The sequence below is a fragment of the Oncorhynchus kisutch genome, linkage group LG10 (assembly GCF_002021735.2).
Source record: "Oncorhynchus kisutch isolate 150728-3 linkage group LG10, Okis_V2, whole genome shotgun sequence".
NCBI classification, from domain to species: domain Eukaryota; kingdom Metazoa; phylum Chordata; class Actinopteri; order Salmoniformes; family Salmonidae; genus Oncorhynchus; species Oncorhynchus kisutch.
In genome coordinates, this window is record NC_034183.2 from 61718937 (window position 1) to 61740967 (window position 22031).

Genomic DNA, 22031 nt, shown 5'->3' on the forward strand with positions numbered 1-22031 from the left:
CAGGTCACTCATTGACCCTGCTGTTTTTACCCACTCCCACTCCTCACTTTGTTCCAGCTGTGGGCTCATGTCATAACACCTGGACAAATACTTTTTTTGTGTGTGTGTGGAAAGTCGTTTTTCAGTGGAACGTTTTTGAATGGATCTGCTGTAGAGTCCGTTCTCTCCTCAAATGGTTTGTTGACTCGTTTCAAGTGACTCCGAAGAGATACCGTCACCACATTAAACATGATGCCAGGGATTCTGACTGCGCTGAGACCAACCTCTGACTAGCCTTATTATCCTATGGGTTAACATGGCCAGTTTATTTTGTAGTTTTTAAAATTTTTGTCATTGATCAAAAATACATTCCAATAAGAAAGCTTATTTGCTAGGAGGGATGATGCTCAGGAGTGGTGAAGTTGAGGTGAAATCTGAAGAGAGATGGATGATGGACAAGAATGTGAGTGTTGGAAACCAGGAAAACAGATCAGTGTATAGGATTTACAGCTTGCTCACCACAGGGGTGGAAGAACCAAGTCACCAGTGGAACAGTTCCTCTCACTGCTCTGTAGGCAGGCAGAGGAGACGGTCTGTTATGAACAAGGGGTGTGTCATGGATGTGAGCTGTCTTGAGGGGTTGAGTGGAGGGCAAGGCGGAGGGGCTGCAGCCAGTGGTTATATGTTTCAACATGTATCTACACAAGTTCTCACATTGTCATATCTCCAAGACTCATGACATATGAGAGGAAGCTGGATAGCAAGGTTCCAACAGAAGTGACCTTGAGTGTCGGACACAATCTCTCATTTGAGGACAATGTAGTTATTTTAATATATATGCAGTTGTCCAAAGCCAAAACACTGTAAAACAATTCTAAAAGCGGTATGCTTCCCTCCCATTAGAAATAAAACAATGCTTTTGTATTGAGATATTAGAGCCATGTGTTTTCTGGAGTTTGACAGGTCTTGGCAAATAAATAATGGCAGTCCTTCCAGTTGGTTGGTGATGGATTGCCCTGTAGTCTACAGACTGATGTTTGCTAGGTGAAGGCCTCCACGTGAAACATCAGACTAGGCTACATGCAAGAATCTTGTGCTTTCCTCATTTTAACTTTATAATGCATCTAGTGCAAGGCACCCGATGTCTACCCAGCATATGCTTTCCAGGTCTGTCAGGATGGATCACTGGGCCAACAGGCTCTACTGCAATTGGAGGAACCTGATCTGACTCTCATGTCTCCTCTCTTGTGAAGGAGAAACGACTCTCATTCCCAGCCAACCCACTGGACAAAAACTAGATGAATCAACGTTGTTCAAATGTAATTTGTCAACGTGTTGTGATGTGGAATCTGCATGGAAAATACATTGGATTTGAAAAAAGTCGTCAATGTAAACTGTTGTTTTGAGGGTGAAATTTCAACCACAGGATTATGTTATCATGGTAACCAAATTCCAACATAGATGAAACGTGTATGAAATATGTAGAATACCTTTAAAACAATGTCAGATTTTAAAAGTTATAGCCACTATCAGAAGAAAAAAACAGGCTGGGCAGAACCCCTTCCTTTGGTGTCCCATCCAGGGACACAGCCCTGCTTCATCCCAAACAAAAACGTTATTTGTCACTGACTACTACCAATTTGCTATCGTAGGAATGATTGTTGAGGGATCTTCACCTGAAAAATGAAATACACTGAACAGAAATAAAAACGCAACATGCAACAATTTCAAATATTTTACTGCGTTACAGTTCATATAAGTAAATCAGTCAATTAAAATAAATAAATGAGGCCCTAATCTATGGATTTCACATGACTTGAAATACAGATCTGCATCTGTTGGTCACAGATACCTTAAAAAAAAGTAGGCGCGTGGATCAGAAAACCAGTCAGTATCTGGTGTGACCACCAATTGCATAATGCAGCGCAACACATCTCCTTCACATAGAGTTGATCAGGCTGTTGATTATGGCCTGTGTAATGTTGTCCCACTCCTCTTCAATGGCTATGCGACATTTTAGAGTGGCCTTTTATTGTCCCCAGCACAATGTGGACCTGTGTAATGATCATGCTGTTCAATCAGTTTCTTGGTATGCTACAACTGTCAGGTGGATGGATTATCTTGGCAAAGGAGAAATTATCACTAACAGGGATGTAAACAAATTCGTGCACAACATTTGAGAGAAATAAGCATTTTTGTGTGAATGGAAAATATCTGGGATCTTTTATTTCAGCTCATGAAACATGGGCCCAACTTCACATGTTGCGTTTATTTATTCAGCCTAGATTCACTATTGCTAACAAAATCATTCCAAAGGGTAGGTTTAACAGAGCAAATTAAATGTGACCATACTTTATCACTCATATTCTCCTGAGTGGCGCAGCTGTCTAAGGCACTGCATCTCAGTGCTAAAGACATCACTACAGACACCCTGGCTTGAATCCAGGCTGTATCACAGCCCGGCTGTGATTGGGAGTCCCATAGGGCGGCGCACAATTGGTGTGACTGGTGTAGGCCGTCATTATAAATAAGAATTTGTTCTCAACTGACTTGCCTATTTAAATACAAAATTATATATATCACCATTGATGCTATTTAGGCTTATATAGCATTTGCAATGTTATCAACATTCAAATATCAAAATTTGAAGGAGAAATATATTTTTCTTGGATAGCGCCATCTGTGCCACTGGTTTAGTTTGTCTTTATTTCCAGTTTGTCTGCAAATGAATAATTGATATGTTGGATTCACATCTTCATCTTAACCAAAAATTGAAGGTAAAGAATAGGACTAAATCAAATCAAACTTTATTTAAAGTGTGTTTACAGTTGGATTTTATTTAGTCCTATTCATTAACTTAGATTTTTGTTTGGGATGTCCGCCAGATCATAGGATGTTCTCTTGATACAATACGTGTGTGAATTTGACCATTTCCCTGCTAAGCATTCAAAATGTAACAAATACATTTTGTGTGTAAGGGAAAATGCATGGAGTAAAAAGTACATAATTTTCTTCAGGAATGTAGTGAAGTAAAGGTTGTGAAAACATAAATAGTAAAGTACAGATACCCCAAAAAATGATTTTAAAAGTTCTTTAAAGTAATTCTTCTTTAGTACTTTACACCACTGTTGTCCTCATTGTTTACATAGGCTGCAGTGGGAGGGTTTGCAAATGGTGAGATGCTGTAGGGGGCGGAGAGATGGGTTAGTTGGCAGTGGGGATGGTGCACTTTCTGGTTTCAGGTGAAAATAGGATGGAGTGATACAGTATGCTCACCTTACCTCCACTCTGAATTAATGGCTTTGTTCCTGCTCTTTAAAGACTGTGTTTATAGGAAACTGAATAGATGATATCTGAAGAATGCTTTTCCCTGCAATGAGACATATCTGCTCAATCAGCATTACAATAGCGGGAGCAGTGAGGGCAGCACAATTAGTGACAGTCTCATTAGGCACTTCTGTGGTTCTCCTTTGCACAGTTTCAGAAGCTTTCATGCCCCATGGCGGGCTATTCAAGGGCCGGTCACTGAGAGGACCCACTCTCACCAGAGGGCAGAGAGTTGGGTGACTGTCAACTCCTATTAATGGTCTCAAATATTAGGTTAGCTTTCTCCAAATCCATGTGAAGGAAATACATCTCAATCCTGGAGTAAAAACCAATTAGCAATGATTATTTTGTAAGGTATTGTAACATGAAATTGAATTGTTACTCTTTCATCTTGATGTAGTATGATCCAAATCTGTCTGACATCATCTTGATTACATCTGTGTTACCACTCCCTGTTACTAAATAAAACACCATTGCTTCAGAAGGAGAGGGTAATAGCTATATAATTTGCTGTCATCATCAAAGCCTTGGCTTCTCCTGCCATCTTATTTCCAGCTACTGTGTGTAGCTAGATCCTCAACTCTGATGTGAAGCCACTATTAGATTACAGTTTTTAGCTTGTTCTATTTGGTCCGAAATAAGATAGGGAGCTGTAGTTAGTTACTGGTTGGCAGAGGCATGGCAGGATGTCATACTAATACTGGTCGGTGCAGCAGACCCATGAGAACTAGAGCAGTTTGACTTCTTGTTTTGCTATTATTTGTGTTGTCACGCATTGCTGCTCTGACCATGAGGGAAAAGCACAGTCGTTTGGCTGTGGCATTTTTGTGTTTTGTATAAGAGGTGGTGCGTCATTGTACACTGATGGACATTGGATAGATCAATATTAAAAATAGAGCAAGTACAAACTAGAAGAGAATTAGTCCTCAAGGCCATTATGATAGATCTGATCACATGTTCTGTGCTTATTTTTTGGTTCACTAACATCCTATTTATTTTTCTTCTCTCCCCAAACTCAGTGCTGTTGTATTTCATAGGCTGTTGGGGTTCCTCGAGGTTGTCCCCATGTCATTTTCTGTTTGTGTCTGGATTGAGCTGAGTCATGAAAATGTACAGTTTTATCAAAATGTCACAAGATAGCTTCTACATATCTCAGTAAAACTATCACTATTAAGAATCACCTTTATAGTTACCACTTTTACCAACACCCACGGAAAAGCAAGCAAATATGTTTTGACCAAAACTTCAAACAATGTTTATCTTATATTGGTATGTCTAGGCCCCCCTCTAGTGTGTGTGTGTGTGTGTGTTCGGTTCGTGCATGGAGCTTTAAGAATGAACTCAAGACACACATACACACACGCACACACAAAGGGTTAAACAGTAGTAAAATAGAGCGTCTGGAGACACGCCTTTCGATAGTGAGGCACTCTGTATTCCAGAGATCACACCACTCCAAACCCCGCCCTATGCTTCTTGGGCTCCTCCCGTTCCCGCCCACTCCTGGACCACATTGAAATTGCTCTGATGTTGCCAAACATGATTACACTGTCAGGAGCATCCTTGCCTAACCTCTCGTCCCGAGCTCATCTTAATCCAGAACATAAGAGCAGAGGAACTGAATAGCTTGGAAGCAGTGACTTTAAAATAAAACAATCGTTTTAACTTGGTAAATGAATAACCATATCATATACATTATATTATAGCTGTGTCATTGTACCTTATTGACAGTCAGAGTAAAGTGTAAATAATTTGAACAATTTGGCTGCAGACTATGGGGCGGCTGCTGTGCGTGCTGTTGGTGTTCCTGGCTTGCTGTGTTGTCCAAACAAGTAAGTATCTTTATTCTAACATAGGTCTACTCTAGTGTATCGTAAACTTCGGGAATAATTCCCAATTCATTTGGCTTATTTGTTATTTGTTCTATTAATGCATAGTGGCAAAGTAAGTATATTTTTAAATATAGCCTACCTTATTGTTAAATATTATATCTATCGTAAATGGCAGTTATCAATCGATTTGAAATGTTTAAATAGCCCACTCTTGGACATCGCCTGATGCATCACGACGGGGGAGGGGGCTAGTTATTTGTAGAATGTAGGTCAAATTTGTGTTGCATCTTGAAGAAGCTGCGATAATGTGCAACACAAATAGTTTCTTATTATTATCAGAACACAATGCGTAGGCGATTATTTATTTTGTCATTGCACTCACATTTACCTTTAGATACATTAAATTATCTATTTTTACCGGCATTTGTATGATTTAACTACGTTCACTGCCTCTGATTTGTTGTTGGCCATGAGATTCCGTGGCCAATCAGATTTGAGAATGTGCAAAAAGACGTTACTGAAAGCTTGTTGTGGTATAGGAGCCGGGTCGAGGCTAAATTATGTTTGCGTTGTAGTGCATGTTGAGAAGAGCAGCAGTTTACATTTTTGCGCTATTGTGCAATACTTTTTTGTGTAAGACTATTATTTTGTTAGTAAGCTATTGTTATTTTAAAGCTATAATCCTTCATTGCTACATACATTTTAGTATTTATAAATTAAAGGGATAGTACGGGATTTTGCCAATGGGGCTATTTACTGGGAAGTAAAGAGTCGGAGTCAGATGAACTCGTGGATACCATTGGCCAGTATGAAGGAAGTTTGAGGTAGTTTAGCGAGCCAATGCTAACTAGTATCAGCGCAATGATTAGAAGTTTATGGGTATCTACCTAATTATATATACACCCATTGATTATATTTTTATTTAACTAGACAAGTAAGTTAAGAACATATTCTTATTTACAATGACGGCCTACCCTGGCCAAACCCGGACGATGCTCGACCAATTTAGGGACTCCCAATCATGGCCAGCTGTGATGCAGCCTGGAATCAAACCAGGGACTGCAGTGATGCCTCTAGCACCCAGATGCAGTGCCTTAGACCGCTGTGCCACTTATACATACCTAATGAGCTTAGTCCAGCTGTTGTACACCATCAGAACCCAAAATATATGCGGTTATTTCCTCCAATGTTTGTAAACAATATAGGCTAAATGTAAACAAACCCAGCATAGTCTCAAAACATGGTTCAGATCATAATGTTGATATCCCGGATGGTCAGTCCTTGCATCTTTAGTCTGGCTGTGTCTATGAATTTGAGAGAGGTTACATTTCTTCAGGCCTATTCCTCAGCTTTTTACCAAAACAGAGGCGGGGTGTTGCTTTATTTTTTCAACTGCTCATTCTAGCTTTAAAGTTCAAAAATCTTCCAAATTCAGGTACAGCAGATTACAAGTGAGTTATTGTATAATTAGGCTACATAGCAAGGCTGCAATAGACTAAATGTGTTCTCAATTAATGCAATAACCAGTCACGTTGCAATCTAGATTCTCTGGTGTTCACGCATGTTTTTGACTCTTTCGTGATGTATTGATGGCCCTATGACATCATTGTGGTGGGCCACCCTGAGAATTAAAGGAATCCCGCTTGCCCACCTCCACAAAGCATGACTTTTAAGTATTCCTCTTGAGGCAACATTCCAACGTATTGGTTCAACACCATCTGCCCTGTATGCAATAACTTCCAGTATTAGTGTTGGGACCAGTATGGAAATGTTTGGGAAAAAGTGCCAGGAACGGGTTGGAACTGGCTCTCACAATCCTATCCATTGACACAACAGAATTGTGTTGTTGTGAGAGCATCAGCAATCTGAAACAGTCTGTGCTCATTCTCACATTGTCTATTGTCTTATCAGGAGGAGTGGACATCCCTCATATTGCGCAATCTGTAACGTGCAGATATATCGAGAATGTGACATCGAATGGGAGACTCACACTGGGAACTTGATTCAAACTATTTGCAAATAATCCAAAAGAATACAGTTTTTGCCATGACATTTTCTGAGGAACTAAATGGAGAGTGCTGAGTGATAAATAAAAGTAGTTGCAGAATGACATGCCCCATCTCAAAAAATATCTGTTCCATCACCTATTTAGAAAGTGGTACTGATTAACTGTAAGCCTGTGCAAATCACTTTATCATGCTATCTGTGAACCATGTCCATGCCTTCTAAGTGTCATATGAAAAGATTTTTACTTTATTAGCCAGCTTCAATAGCTCATCAAACAGTGGGCAGAGCTGTTTCCTCTCCTCCAGCTTGTCCTGATAGAGAACGGAAGATCAATTAAACACACCACACATCAGAGGACAGACAAACAAGTATGCCACGTTACATTTCTCCCCAAGGTTAATCAGTAAACCTTGTCAGTCCGAGCCTTTGATGGACTGAACTTTAAGCCTAACCAAATGTTATTGAAGGCAGGGCATTCGCCTGCATCTGACCATCATTTCTCTCTGAGAATGAGGACAGGTGGACATGATAAAGAGAGAGAGAGACGTTGATAGCTTTTAATTAGAGTTTGCAGGTATTAAGTCAATATACTCACCTGGCCATAGAGGTTCATATTGTGTGAGTTACTAGAACACAAACTGTTTTCCAAGGGATGGCAGTGTGAAATGTGATCACATCTGGGTATTCTTTTATGTTCTCTCTCAGTTGTGTGGGTATTCATTCACTTGTTGTTTTGCTCTTATTTTGTGGCTAGTCTTGTTCACTGACAAGGGAACTCTATAGATAAGACAACCAGGTAAGATAAGATTAAAGTCACTAATGATAAAACCTTTAAAGAAAGGGACTGCACATGGAAGAGGGTCCCACCAATACAGCCGCCCATAGTACACTCTTATATGGGGACAGCTGGGTCCAGAACTGGAATGGCATTAACCTGTTCAGCTGTGGAGACATGGTGAATGAGGACATTGACTTCTCATGTTCATACTGTCTGTTCACAGAGGCATATCTGTACTATATTTCCCCATTTCATTTCCATCCACTTTCCCAGATCTGCTGTTGACATCTGTTGAATAGAACGGAACGAAAAGCAACAGAACTGCACTGTCACAGTTTATGACCAAAATATCTCAGTAAAGAAAATGTAGGCCAAACTATGAGCCTTCTGTTAAATGAGCATAAATTGTTTAAATCTTTCCAAATTCCCTTATTTACATTCTTGAAATAACATGGTAGTGCAATTCAGTAGGTATTATTGTTCCTGCAACTGAAACGGTTGGTGAGAAACCTCACCCAGGAACTGTCCTGTTTTGAAAATCCATCCTCAGTGGTCAGTGAAAAGAGTACCTAGCCCACTATTGTCTCTACTGTTATTATCATGCAAACCTTCCGCTTGACCCAATCAGCTACCAGTGGTGTGATTCAAGCTCCTCCCTTTGGTCAAGCTCCTCCCTGTGGCTCCTATCAGAAACAGGTGTCCATCCAGTGTTTTGAGGCCTAAGTGCAGGATAAGGAATTCCCAGTGGCATCTGGACACTGCTGTGAGTCATCTCTGTGGCCAGGGGCACTGAAGTACAGTACAGTGTCTTAATTGATTCTTCCAGTTCACTAACTAGGGTGATTTAGATAGGGGGTTGGGTGGAGAGCTGTAGGAGGTCTAGAAGGTCTTTGTTTGATGGATGAAGAGCATTCAGAACAGCATGTAGGATAATGAAGATGTTAAGGAGAACATAACATCAGCCAGTACTGTATGTCTACAATCTCTTCTCATTTGTCTTCAGTCACCACCACCCAATTACTGACAAAAATGTACATTCTCCACTACCAATGGCAGGTGTAAAATTTGTGTGTGTGTGTGCATGTGTCAGTGTGTTTGAGTTGTAGATTCTCCACATTCCTCCTCTATAGGCAGGTTGGAATTTGCATGTGTATGTGTCTGTACATGTATATGTGTGTATGTTGAGGGAGAGGGTCATAATGGGCCTCTCCAACCCATCCCCCTGCCTCTTTGTTGATGTGTTACCAGCATCCCTGCCATAGCCTACCGAACAGCCATCCCCTCCACCACTCACTGTCACATACTGTATGACTGCAAGCTGGGAAATGAGACCCAGAAGATGCAAACTGCTCTAGCACTTTTGTTTTAACTCTATATATTCTGATTTATGGTCTGCTCAAGTATTTGCCTCAGATAACATCCACAGAGTTACAGAAAACAGACACTTTTTCCTTTTCCTGTGGTTTATTATGTCAGGATACAGGTGTTGAAATAATGTATTGTGTTCTTGACTGACCTGACAGTATGTAGATGATAAAGCAGAGAAATACCACTGGTTGTCCTATCCTGCTAAGGCTTTTCAGTGCCATGGGCTTGGCTTGCCACGCAACCCCTCTTGGGAAAGCGTCTGATTTGTGTACTTTGCCAAGAGTACAAGTACCAGATCAATGTGCAGCTATATACAGTGTCCTCTCGGGAAAGCATCTGGTTTGTGTGCTTCCCAGAAATAAATAGAACAGCAATTGGTTTCATTCATGAGAGATTTATTGTCCCATTATACAATGGATCCAGGGTTGTAAATGTTAGTCAGTTAAATGCTCCTTAAAGCCCATTTTGATTTTGAGATTTTGTTGTTCACCAGAATGAATAGTCATGGACTGACCGTGTGGGTACGTGTGTTTTTCCCTTATAGACACAGAGACAGTATGCGGGATCGGGCAGTTCCTGTGTGGGAACGGGAAGTGCATTACGCTGAGATGGGTGTGTGATGACACAGATGATTGTGGAGATGGAACTGACGAGCTCCCCGGAACCTGCTGTGAGTAACACATACCACCGTAGCTAATAGGGATACAATAGAGGATTGAACCACACTTCTAGTTCAACATCTTTTTCAGTTTCAGTCACTGATGGTTGTTCTCTCTTTTCGGTTGCACCTGTAGCGGCCAGAACATGCAGAACCACAGAGTTCAGCTGTGGTGGACATCTGAACCAGTGTGTTCCCAGTACCTGGCTCTGTGACGGCAAAGCAGACTGTGAGAATGGAGCTGATGAGGAGAGCTGTGGTGAGTGGTCCTGTCTTCTCCACTCTCTATTGTACCCTTCTCCCCAACTTACCTCCCAACATTTCCCCTTCTCTCATCTACTCTCTTTTCCTTCTCAGTCCCATTCTTTCCCAACTGATATAAGCCTGACAAATGAGGCTCCCCTCTAACACACACGTCTCTGTTCCTCCCACAGCGCCCAAGCACTGCACAGATAACAAATTCCACTGCAGTAACGGCCAGTGTGTGTCGGCCTCCTTTGTGTGTGATGAGGAGTTGGACTGTGATGATGGGAGCGACGAGGCTTCCTGCCCACCCACCACCTGTAGCTCCACCTCCTTCCAGTGCACCAACTCTGTATGTGTGCCGCACCTGTGGGCCTGCGACGGGGACACTGACTGCTCGGATGGCTCAGACGAGTGGCCCCAGAACTGTGGGACGCGAGCCCCTGGGGGTGCCCCCAAGCCCTGCTCCCTTCGGGAGTTCCAATGTGGCAGCGGGGAGTGTATCCACAGCAGCTGGAAATGTGATGGAGGATTCGACTGCCTGGATCGCTCTGATGAGACCAACTGTAGTGAGTACATTCCCTCTCTCTTATTACCCTTTTATTGCTTCTGTTAGCTATATTCGCTTTAATATTTTCTGTCTTTAATATGTAAGTTGCATATGGATTTATGACTGACCTCTCAATCTCTCCTTCTCTCCATAGGCCGCCTCACCTGCCGCCCCGATGAGTTCCAATGCGGTGATGGCACCTGTATCCACGGCGGTCGCCAATGTAACCGCCAGTACGACTGCAGAGACTTGAGTGATGAAATGGGCTGTGTCAATGGTAGGCTCTTGCCTCACATAAAGCTACTACCTCTGCTTCTACTACTGTGACCTACTGGGATGGTAATACTACCTTTGTATTATAGTCACAATCTCCTCTCCTCCACAGTGAGCCATTGCAAGGGTCCCACCAGGTTTAAGTGCCGTAGTGGGGAGTGCATCAGTATGGAGAAGGTGTGTGACAAGCAGCGTGACTGTAGGGACTGGTCAGATGAGCCTCTCAGAGAGTGTGGTGAGTATGAAGATGGAACATGTACTTAGGGGGAATATTGTTTTGCCTATGGTTAGCTTCTCACATAAAATGAGTTGGATGGAAACAATGGGAATGCTATCTAGCTGTGGTTGCTGAAAGAAAGAAGGAGCTGTGGACTGGTGTTGAACTGTCACTTTTCTCTCCTCTAACCCTCCCTGCAGATTCCAACGAGTGCCTGTACAACAATGGCGGCTGCTCACACATCTGCAATGACCTGAAGTTCGGCTATGAGTGCCAATGCCCCACCGGCTACTACCTGACGGACAAGAAACGCTGTGAAGGTAAAACTCCTTACCACTGCAGCTGCATGCTCAAAAAGTTGGCTCAATCAGCAGCCATATTGGATCTGATGTCCGTGCCAATGTGGACTTCAGACTGTACATCCTTTAGGCCTAGAGCCAGGCGATGTGCCCATTGATACCTTTGCCTTAGTTCAACCCTGTATGGCAGTGTAAGCTGGTGCTAGTGGGGTGAGAAGGTCTCTGTCCTGACTGGACCACTTCCCTATGGGGCCATGATGACTCAGTGCTGTTACTGTCACACCCCCTTTGTCTGACCCTATGCCACCGTTTACCTTCTCCAACACTGTGCCAGTTACACAGACGTCATATCTGTTCTGTACCTCTTCCCACAGATATCGATGAGTGTGCCAACCCAGACATCTGCAGCCAGATCTGTGTCAATCATATGGGCAGCTACAAGTGTGAGTGTGAGGAGGGCTACCAGGTCGACCCAGCGACCAAAGCCTGCAAGGCCATCGGTAAGTATTGGTCCTAAGAAAGACTGAATGCTTACTTTGCTCATGTTTTGATCAAGTTTATTTTTAAAATGTCATGGGTCATGCATTGCAGTTAGTGGAACGATACTCTCTCGTCTGATCACACAGGCACTGTAGCCTATCTGTTCTTCACCAATCGCCATGAGGTGAGGAAGATGACACTGGACAAGAGTGAGTACACGCGTGTCATCCCCCACCTGAAGAATGCAGTGGCTCTGGACATGGACATGGTTGCCAAGGAGATTTACTGGTCTGACCTCTCCCAGAAGAAGATCTACAGGTGAGCAAAGCTTCCATGTTACCTTTATCCATAGAGCCCTGTTGTATTACTATTGCTCCTAGTGATATCTTGATGATGTTGATTAGAATGATGATGATTGTATAATAAATATATTTTCTCTCTATTTTCCACCCTTCTCCTACAATCCAGCACCTCAATGGACTTGGCTGCAGACACAGCGCAACACAAAGTTGTGATTGACAGTGACATCGAAGCTCCGGAGGGCATCGCCTTTGACTGGGTCCACGGCAACATCTACTGGACCGACAGTATCCGCAGCAGCATCTCTGTGTCAACCGCCAATGGGAGCCGTCGCAAGACTCTCTTCCAGAATGACCTGGCCAAGCCCCGCTCTATTGTGGTCGACCCCCACAGCAAGTAGGTATCACACATTGGCTTCAGGGTTGAGCACAATGACAGAAACATTGAGCCTACACAGGATATTTGCTGAATGATGACATGCTTCAATAAATGTGTTCTACTGCCCTCCTAGTTTCATGTACTGGACTGACTGGGGAACTCCAGCCAAGATTGAGAAGGGAGGTCTGAACGGAGGAGACCGTGCTGCTCTGGTCACAGACAACATTGTGTGGCCCAATGGAATCACCCTTGGTGAGCACTTTCATAACTTCCTACCTTTGTGTGTGAGGGTGCACATGCATAATTGTGTGTGTTTCTGCATGGTCACTCTGGTCTGACTAGTTTCTCTTGTCCTATCCCCTGGTCAGACCTGCTGAACCAGCGGCTGTACTGGGTCGACTCCAAGCTGCACACCCTCTCCAGTATCGACGTCCAGGGTGGCGGCCGAAGGACACTCATTATAGATGAACACAGGCTAGCCCATCCCCTAGGCATCACTGTGTTTGAGGTGAGTGCCAAAATTACAACTTTAACTTTTAAATGAGGCACTATGAAAATAAGTCTGAAAATAACCATATATATTTCATATGTTTATGCAGAGATGAGAAATGTTTAAATGGAGTACTGTGTATTCTGTGTGTAGGAAAGAGTGTTTTGGACAGATGTCAGCAACAATGCCATTCTGAGTGCCAACCGTGTGACAGGCAGGGACATCAAGCCTGTGGCAGAGCACCTGGTATCCCCAGAGGACATTGTGTTGTACCACAACCTCAAACAGCCAACTGGTATGTATCAGGTCTCTCAGCTTTTTAATCTTCCCATAGTTAGTTAGATCAGTAGTTTGTTTATGCAAGAGTAGCCATAGAGTTAGGAACCAATATGTTTTGGTGTAACGGTTGCACGTCAGGGATGCATTTTATTCAAAGTGCTATTTTTGTGTCTGGGGCCTCAGACTATTACAATTAAGTTACAATGCTGCAGTAGCATAGCAATAGCAATGTGCTTTCTATTGAGACAAACCAGTCCCCAGACTTAATCCCCTCCTCCCCTCTGCTCCACTCCAGGCAGGGACTGGTGCAAGGTGGCCAACGGAGGCTGTGAGTTCATGTGTCTGGCAGCCCCCCAGGTGGGCCTACATTCCCCCAAGTACACCTGTGCATGCCCTGACAACATGCTGCTGGCCAAAGACATGAGGAAATGTGTACCAGGTATATATCTAGCTAGCACCCTCAGCCTCTCTATGTAGCATAACTCAGGGGAAATATATGATCCCTTGCTTCCTGTATAATATCTAACCTAAGTGTCATCTGTATATTGACCAGCTGCACCAACACCTGCAACTCCAGTCAAGCCCATTGTTCCCTCCCCCAACCCCCCACCGGCACCCGCCCACACCTCCCCTGCACCTCCAGCCCGCGCCACCACTAAGGCCCCCATCATCGCTACCACAGTTACGCCTGCGCCTCCCCGCACTACCAAACCTGTGCCACGCAACCCCCAGCCTGCCCAGCCAGATACACCCAGGATCCCCCAGGCCCAGACTACCACAGTGCCTCAAGTCACCACTCAGGGTAAGAACGACTTAAATGTGTGCTCTCATTAAATGCAGGAGTTATCAGCAATGAATATTTTGAAAGATGAAACTTTCCTGGAACATCACACTTTGACATGGTGTATCATTGATCTAAATTGTTCTTGTTTTGCCCTTCAGACATCCGCCATGAATTTGCTGCTATACCCACAGCCCCTTCAACCCCTGCAGCTTTATACATCGCGCTGCCTATAGGTAAATTGCTTTAACATCACTGACTTAGACACACAGTTAGCATGATTATTACACACCAATGACGTTAAAACCCCACTTTAGCATCAACAAATCCCCTCTGACCTGTATGTCTCTCTCTCTCTGTCTCTCAGCCATTGTGTGTCTGGTGGCCTTTGTTGCCGTGCTTCTGTGGAGGAACTACAGACTGAAGAACACCAACACCATTCACTTTGAAAACCCAGTCTACCAGAAGACCACTGAAGACCAGGTGCACATATGCAGGAGCCACAGTCCAGACGGCTACTCCTACCCACCGGTAAGAGGCCAATCTGTCATACACACTCAATCTCAATGTCACTTGCTTGTGTTTTTGTATTAGCATATGTAGCCTATTGTATGTTGTACAGTAGCTGTAATTCAGTGACCTAATGTATTCCTCTTTGTTTCCTTCCCCTCAGAGACAGATTGTGAGTCTTGATGATGAGGCTTGACCGTAGTGCTGCCGTTCCCTGCCAACACAAACGCTTTAAGAGGAGAGAGCAGAAGAGTAAGAGAGACATTTTATATAAGCTACCTGGACAATCTTGTTTTTTTTACCTCACAACCTCAAAGACATGAGAAGGCAGAGAAAGTGTCATACCGCTGACCAAACCACTGTGTGCTCAAAGACAAAGAAAGAAAGAAAAGCAGGAAAAGGAGGAAGATTTCTCATTCATGTGTCTTTCTTGCCCATTTGTGCACAATCCAGAGCCATACGAGACCATCAACTCATCTCCACCAAGCTTGAGTTTTATTGGCCAATTCTACACCATAGTATTTTTCTCAGAGACGATTTGTCTGAACTGTGAAATGTTTAACAAATGCAAGACTGTTCAGACGTTGAACCACATTATGAAAAAACAGTAATGTAATTGTAATATTTGAGTGTTTTGTGTTTGTGAAGAAGTGCCCTTGATATAAGAGGTGACAGCAACTTTATTTAACACCACTTAGAATTGAGAAAGATCTCTCTTTCTTGTTATGTAGAATTCAGAAACTAGGTATTGTAAATAACGTTTCACTTATTTCTGAGACTGACAAAATGTTGAGAAATAATGAGCGGATCATATCTTTTACTATGTCTAGACTCATTTCTTTGTTCCTGAATTGTTTTAATATCAACATCTGATATCTGATAACACCTGAGCCACTTGTTGAAATGAAACCCTTTGATAGTGAATGTCGTCTTGAATTCTATAAATGAGCCAATTTACCTCTGTATCATCACCAGACAGGGACAAAGTCAAATCATAGCTTTTTATACCAATCGTCCACATTGCCTCACTAGTGGAGCACCATCCAAATGGACGGTTAGACACACTGACACTTATACTGTATTTCTAACACTATTGCTGTAGGAACCTTCAATTTCCCTAATATGGTGTTTAATTGCAAGCCAAGACAGTAGATTTAGGACAGTCTGTCTGAGATGTATCTTTCTCATTTTCTCCATTGTCTTACTTTCTGTCATCCACTCCTTCTCAAGCTTCCCTTTCTTTTAGCCCAACTGTGTGAAAGCAGTATATAATTGTGTAATTCTTCTATGACAGAAAGCCTTAAACCATGTTCATTGTTCACGTGTCATGCGACAGTAGTACACAGACTACACTTTTAGGAAAAAGGGTGCTATTTAGAACCTAAAAGGGTTATTGGGCTGTCCCCATAGCAGAACCATTTGAAGAACCCTTTTTGGTTCCAGATAGGACCCTTTTGGGTTCCATGTAGAACCCTTTCCACAGAGGATTATACATGGAATACAAAAGGGTTCTACCAGGAACCAAAAAAGGGTTCTACTATGGGGACAGCTGAACCATTTTAAACCCCTTTTTTCTAAGAGTGTAGCAAATCATGACTTCATTCAGGTTCAGAAACACAAGTTGCCTTTTAATGGTTTTCACAGCATTGTTTACTGGAGAGAGAGATTTATTTGTAAAAACTGATTATGACAGTTCTAGGTACTGGAATAGAAGCCATCCAAGTGCATTATATATGCTGATAATCTTTTAACCAGATAATTTATTCAAATACTCATGATAGTGTTGAGGTGGCTTTAGGCCACAATGTTTGACACCTCTTTCTCTGAGATCAGAGGGAAATTAATGTGTCTAACTGTTTACAATGAAATGTGTTTGACCTTGAGGATGTCACAGTGTTTCAGGTATTAGACAGACAGAGTTTGGGTAATTATATATGGCCTAAGCCTAACAAAGACATTATTGTTGAGTCGGTGAAAGTTTTTGTTTATGTTTCTGTTGTGTTTTTTAACATGGGGTTGGGACTAAAAATAATGTTTAATTCAATAGCCATATGGAATAAATCAAGACATTTGTGTTAACTAACATCAACAGTGCAGATCATGAATATGTAAATATTATGTTCATAATGTATTTGTAAATATTCATTAAAAAAATTGGTCATGATGTCCCAGTGTAGAATTTGTATACCGTTAAACATTTGATGTACATAAATAAATGCTTATATTTATTTTAGAATCATTACACTGTGATTGGTACTTTACTTGAAGCCTGAAGTTTTGGTCTGATAAGCATTTTTGGGTTGTAAATGTGTCATACATACACAAATTACAGGTTACAAGTTAACTGTGTTAATTGTGTTTAGTGCCTTTGGTTTTCCATAATTAATTCATATTGAGATGCTTTAGTAGTTTCAAAATAGTCACCTTTCACATAGATCTATTATACTTTATAATTCCATCAGATTTTTAGCACTAATTTGAGAATTACATTTTTCCGGAATTACATTTCTTTATCCTTTTAGAAAATAAGGGCACTACCAATGGCTATTACATTAGCAGGATGACAGCCTGTTGAATAACACAAACGTTCTGTAATTCCTGACAGAAGCATGGGAGGTATGATGTATTTATTTATGAAATTGTATGATTGTAAATACACAAATCACACAGGTGTTTTATATTCCCGGACTATGTTGATTTATTGTGTTTAATTATATGGACTCAGACGACTGATTTTTAGTGAGAGCTTGTTTTTGTCTTAAAGAAAGAAAAAGGAGCACTCTGTTTCTGCACAGATCTGATTATTTATTGACGGGACGTAGGCCTACTTTTTGTTCAAGCTGGGAGGTAGTGTGTATGGGTACTTTCTTTCCATATGTAGACTGCAATATCTCATCTTCATGTCATATTGCCAGGAGCTTTCTGGTCTACAAAGTCATAATGACACCAGTTTATGTCAAAGCTACTGCACAAGAACACTTCAAGAGAACACTTTTTACAGCACAAATCTCCAACTGAAACAATTTTGCAGATTGTGGTGGCAGCCTTAAAAAACAGTGTCCAATAACAGGAACAGCATCCAAGAAAGAAATGAGGTCTCAGGCTGTATTGGTCAGGTCAAACTGTCTATGTGTCCTGGCAGCAGGCTCCCTACTGTAGACAAAGTTCAAGGCTGTGAAGGGAGGATAAATGATAACATACCAAGAAAACACACACACACGCACACACACACACACACACACACACACACACACACACACACACACACACACACACACACACACACACACACACACACACACACACACACACACACACACACACACACGTCTGTACTTATGAATATACAGTAAATACATAAAAAACATACAAACACATATACATCTCCATTCCATTCAGGTTGTGACTCTGGCTGCCATCGTGAAAGATGGAAAATTAGGAGAGTCCCCATCCTTATTAGACTGTCATGTGTGGTAACTGACCTTGGACACTAGGTTATCAAGTTACAGTAGGACAATACTGCACACACTTAAAGATAAAGTAGATCTTGGGTTTGGATCACTGGCTGAATAATGTTAACTAGCTGTCAGTAACTAGGACACTTATTCAGCTGGATATTTAGCCTCCTTTTGTTTGATTACTTTACTTGTGACATTCATCCAAACTAATAACTTCTCCCCGGAACATGACTTAATTTCCTAACACAGTGTCCTAGACTGGTTGTTTTTGTTGGCATGATGCTTTTTTGAAGCAAAAAACCTGGGGTTGTCCTTAATCATTAACATAACAACATGAGTTCAGTACAGCTGAACTGGAGCTGGAGTTTATTAGAGGTACAGCAGAGTGTAAAACTGTAACAAACTATCAATAGGGGCAGTATTCTTTATACTGGTATTCATAAAGATTGGTGTAATAAACAGTTTACATCATCAGTGGAGTTAACATGAAATACAACCTATCTATATGGAAACATATTAACCATACTCTCTCATTTTAAGTAAACATTACAGAAGAGATAAATGGTGAGGCCATCCTGATGTTTTTTTGTGTACATTGAATATCTGCCAATATTCTATGCAGAGGTTGGGCGTATTCACTTTTCCCAGAAGGGGAAGCAGTGGGCGGAGGGTGGAAATAGGCCAGGGAAGGACACTGCTTCCTTCTGAAACCTGTTGATGTTTTGTCCATTGTTTACCTATATATCATGACATTTTTAAGTGAGCCCTCTCACGTAATGATGACATGATACAGTGTCATTCTACACATCAGAAAGCTTGGATTTGTTGTTTTGCTTCCAGTTAAATTCTTCATCCCTTCTTGATCTATTTTCTTCAGATGAAGACAATCTTCATCTAATTTTTAACTCCAATTTATACCAGGTCAGGTGAGAAAAACTCCTGAGCTACGGGGTAGGCTATTATAAAAGGATACATAAATTACACCAATTTGGTGCCTTTTGAGATGTGTATCTCAAATGTGTATTCTCCTATAGAGCTCCATTTTTATGGAACGGTCTGCCTACCCATGTCAGAGACGCAAACTCGGTCTCAACCTTTAAGTCTTTACTGAAGACTCATCTCTTCAGTGGGTCATATGATTGAGTGTAGTCTGGCCCAGGAGTGGGAAGGTGAACGGAAAGTCTCCGGAGCAATGAACCGCCCTTGCTGTCTCTGCCTGGCCGGTTCCCCTCTTTCCACTGGGATTCTCTGCCTCTAACCCTATTACAGGGGCTGAGTCACTGGCTTACTGGGGCTCTCTCATGCCGTCACTGGAAGGGGTGCGTCACCTGAGTGGGTTGATTCACTGATGTGGTCATCCTGTCTGGGTTGGCGCCCCCCTTTGGGTTGTGCCATGGCAGAGATCTTTGTGGGCTATACTCAGCCTTGTCTCAGGATGGTAAGTTGGTGGTTGAAGATATCCCTCTAGTGGTGTGGGGGCTGTGCTTTGGCAAAGTGGGTGGGGTTATATCCTTCCTGTTTGGCCCTGTCCGGGGGTGTCCTCGGATGGGGCCACAGTGTCTCCTGACCCCTCCTGTCTCAGCCTCCAGTATTTATTCTGCAGTAGTTTATGTGTCGGGGGGCTAGGGTCAGTTTGTTATATCTGGAGTACTTCTCCTGTCCTATTCGGTGTCCTGTGTGAATCTAAGTGTGCGTTCTCTAATTCTCTCCTTCTCTCTTTCTTTCTCTCTCTCGGAGGACCTGAGCCCTAGGACCATGCCCCAGGACTACCTGACATGATGACTCCTTGCTGTCCCCAGTCCACCTGGCCGTGCTGCTGCTCCAGTTTCAACTGTTCTGCCTTATTATTATACGACCATGCTGGTCATTTATGAACATTTAAACATCTTGGCCATGTTCTGTTATAATCTCCACCCGGCACAACCAGAAGAGGACTGGCCACCCCACATATGCTCTCTCTAATTCTCTCTTTCTTTCTCTCTCTCGGAGGACCTGAGCCCTAGGACCATGCCCCAGGACTACCTGACATGATGACTCCTTGCTGTCCCCAGTCCATCTGACCGTGCTGCTGCTCCAGTTTCAACTGTTCTGCCTTATTATTATACGACCATGCTGGTCATTTATGAACATGGTTCCTCTCTAAGTTTCTTCCTAGGTTTTGGCCTTTCTAGGGAGTTTTTCCTAGCCACCGTGCTTCTACACCTGCATTGCTTGCCGTTTGGGGTTTTAGGCTGGGTTTCTGTACAGCACTTTGAGATATCAGCTGATGTACGAAGGGCTATATAAATACATTTGATTTTGATTTGATTTGTTTCTTGGTTAAGAAAAACTGTTTGATTTCACTTCATTTTAACATTTCAGGGTTGAAGATTTAATCTTAAATTAGCCATACATCCCCTTGTGACAGGGGAAAAGGAAGCTTGTTCTGTGCCACAGGGAGGTGCAATTGAATGCAAAAAAATGAAATTGTTAAAACATTTCTAGCTTGTTTATCCATGGGTAACAGAGTTGACATGTTATGCTCGAACCACTCAGTTTTCCTAAACACCAGAAAATGGCCAAAAAGAGTAGAACCAACTCACTTTCTTGAACGCTATGATTTGATCATTAGATGTTACGTAATAGTTTCACCATATTAAAACAAGAGTTCAGTTCATGTAATAGTGTTGACCTTAAAATGAGGGACAATTCGGGTTTTTCTTACCTTAAAATGAATCGCTAATCACATTAAATATATATTGATCTTCAGAAATGACATTGTCAAAGCTGCAAAATAACTGGGGCTTTACAATGATGGTGAAGGTCACAGAGGGTGCACCGAGGAACTTGTCAAAATACAGAATGTTGTCTTCATTTACATAAAAAAATCAGATTTATTTAATTATCTATGTGGTCTACATTAAAGAGCACTTCAATAAATATAACAAGCTTTAAAAATTAAACATTGGTGCACAATTTCTACTTAAAACAACAAAAGGCACTCATTTCGTGAAACGACCCAGTTATATTGCTGTCCCTTGGCTATCACCTCCGACCTCAAATAAACACCTTCCTCCTATCTGAATCCCACTGCAACCTTACTCCCTAGAGCCCTCCAATACCTGGTCGACTATTCAAGACATGACACAGGGAACGAGGTGAATGAAGCTACTTAAAGTCATGAATTATTCCAGAAATAGTATCTTTATCTCAGGCACTATTATTTGCTTTAGGTGGGATGTGTTATTATTTGACAGACTCGTTTGACAGTGGTGATAAGCTACATAGATTGGCAAAGAATTGCAATGTGAACATAACTGATGTTTTATTGTGGGGCCCAGAGAGATGAAGACTGACTCAGAGTAGCTGAGTACAAAGAGCAAACAGCAAAGAGAACATGGGTGATAATTGATGCCATGTAAGACCATATACTAGGTTGTTGTTTGAAAGGATCCGAGTAAAGCCCAATTCAGAGAGGTCAGACCCACAGGAATGTTGAGGTGACAAACAGAATATACTGAGAGAATTTGGGCATAGGCCTAAATCGTCCAACTAGACAAAAACAGAACATTATATTGATGAAGTATATAAAAAGAATAGTTGTCTCAATAATTGCAATTGAAAACAGGGTGAGTAAACTGGTGTCTTTGACCTATTCAGTCAGATAATTGGAATAATGAATTCCATTACTGTTTCTAAAATACATTCATAAGTCTTGTGTAAACTATTCTCCCAGTAGACATTATCTCCTGTACTTTCACTGTCTGGTCACCTTATGATCTTTAAAAAAAACATAGGGATGGACCAGCATGGTACATAGGGGCCTATACATATTGACAATTTGT

At 42.0% G+C, this 22031-nt stretch overlaps 1 protein-coding gene across 1 annotated transcript; it reads left to right on the top strand.

Moving 5' to 3' along the window:
* The first annotated feature begins 4847 nt into the window (after positions 1-4847).
* On the top strand, positions 4848-16915 carry LOC109893512 (low-density lipoprotein receptor). The gene is made up of 19 exons (XM_031834561.1): positions 4848-4975; positions 5078-5138; positions 9836-9961; positions 10086-10208; positions 10384-10761; positions 10897-11019; positions 11128-11250; positions 11433-11552; positions 11906-12031; positions 12158-12329; positions 12480-12707; positions 12823-12941; positions 13058-13197; positions 13333-13474; positions 13754-13897; positions 14012-14260; positions 14401-14475; positions 14607-14770; positions 14913-16915. Exons 2-19 carry the CDS (start codon positions 5081-5083, stop codon positions 14943-14945), a joined length of 2643 nt encoding a protein of 880 aa, XP_031690421.1. The 5' UTR covers positions 4848-4975; positions 5078-5080; the 3' UTR covers positions 14946-16915.
* Positions 16916-22031: the final 5116 nt, after the last annotated feature.

Excerpts from the sequence above, each read along its gene's own strand:
- LOC109893512 (XM_031834561.1), top strand. The coding sequence starts at position 5,081 with ATGGGGCGGCTGCTGTGCGTGCTGTTGGTGTTCCTGGCTTGCTGTGTT. Across the intron at positions 12,330-12,479 it reads TCCCAGAAGAAGATCTACAG|CACCTCAATGGACTTGGCTG; the intron begins GTGAGCAAAGCT and ends CCTACAATCCAG. Across the intron at positions 14,261-14,400 it reads GCCTCAAGTCACCACTCAGG|ACATCCGCCATGAATTTGCT; the intron begins GTAAGAACGACT and ends TTTGCCCTTCAG.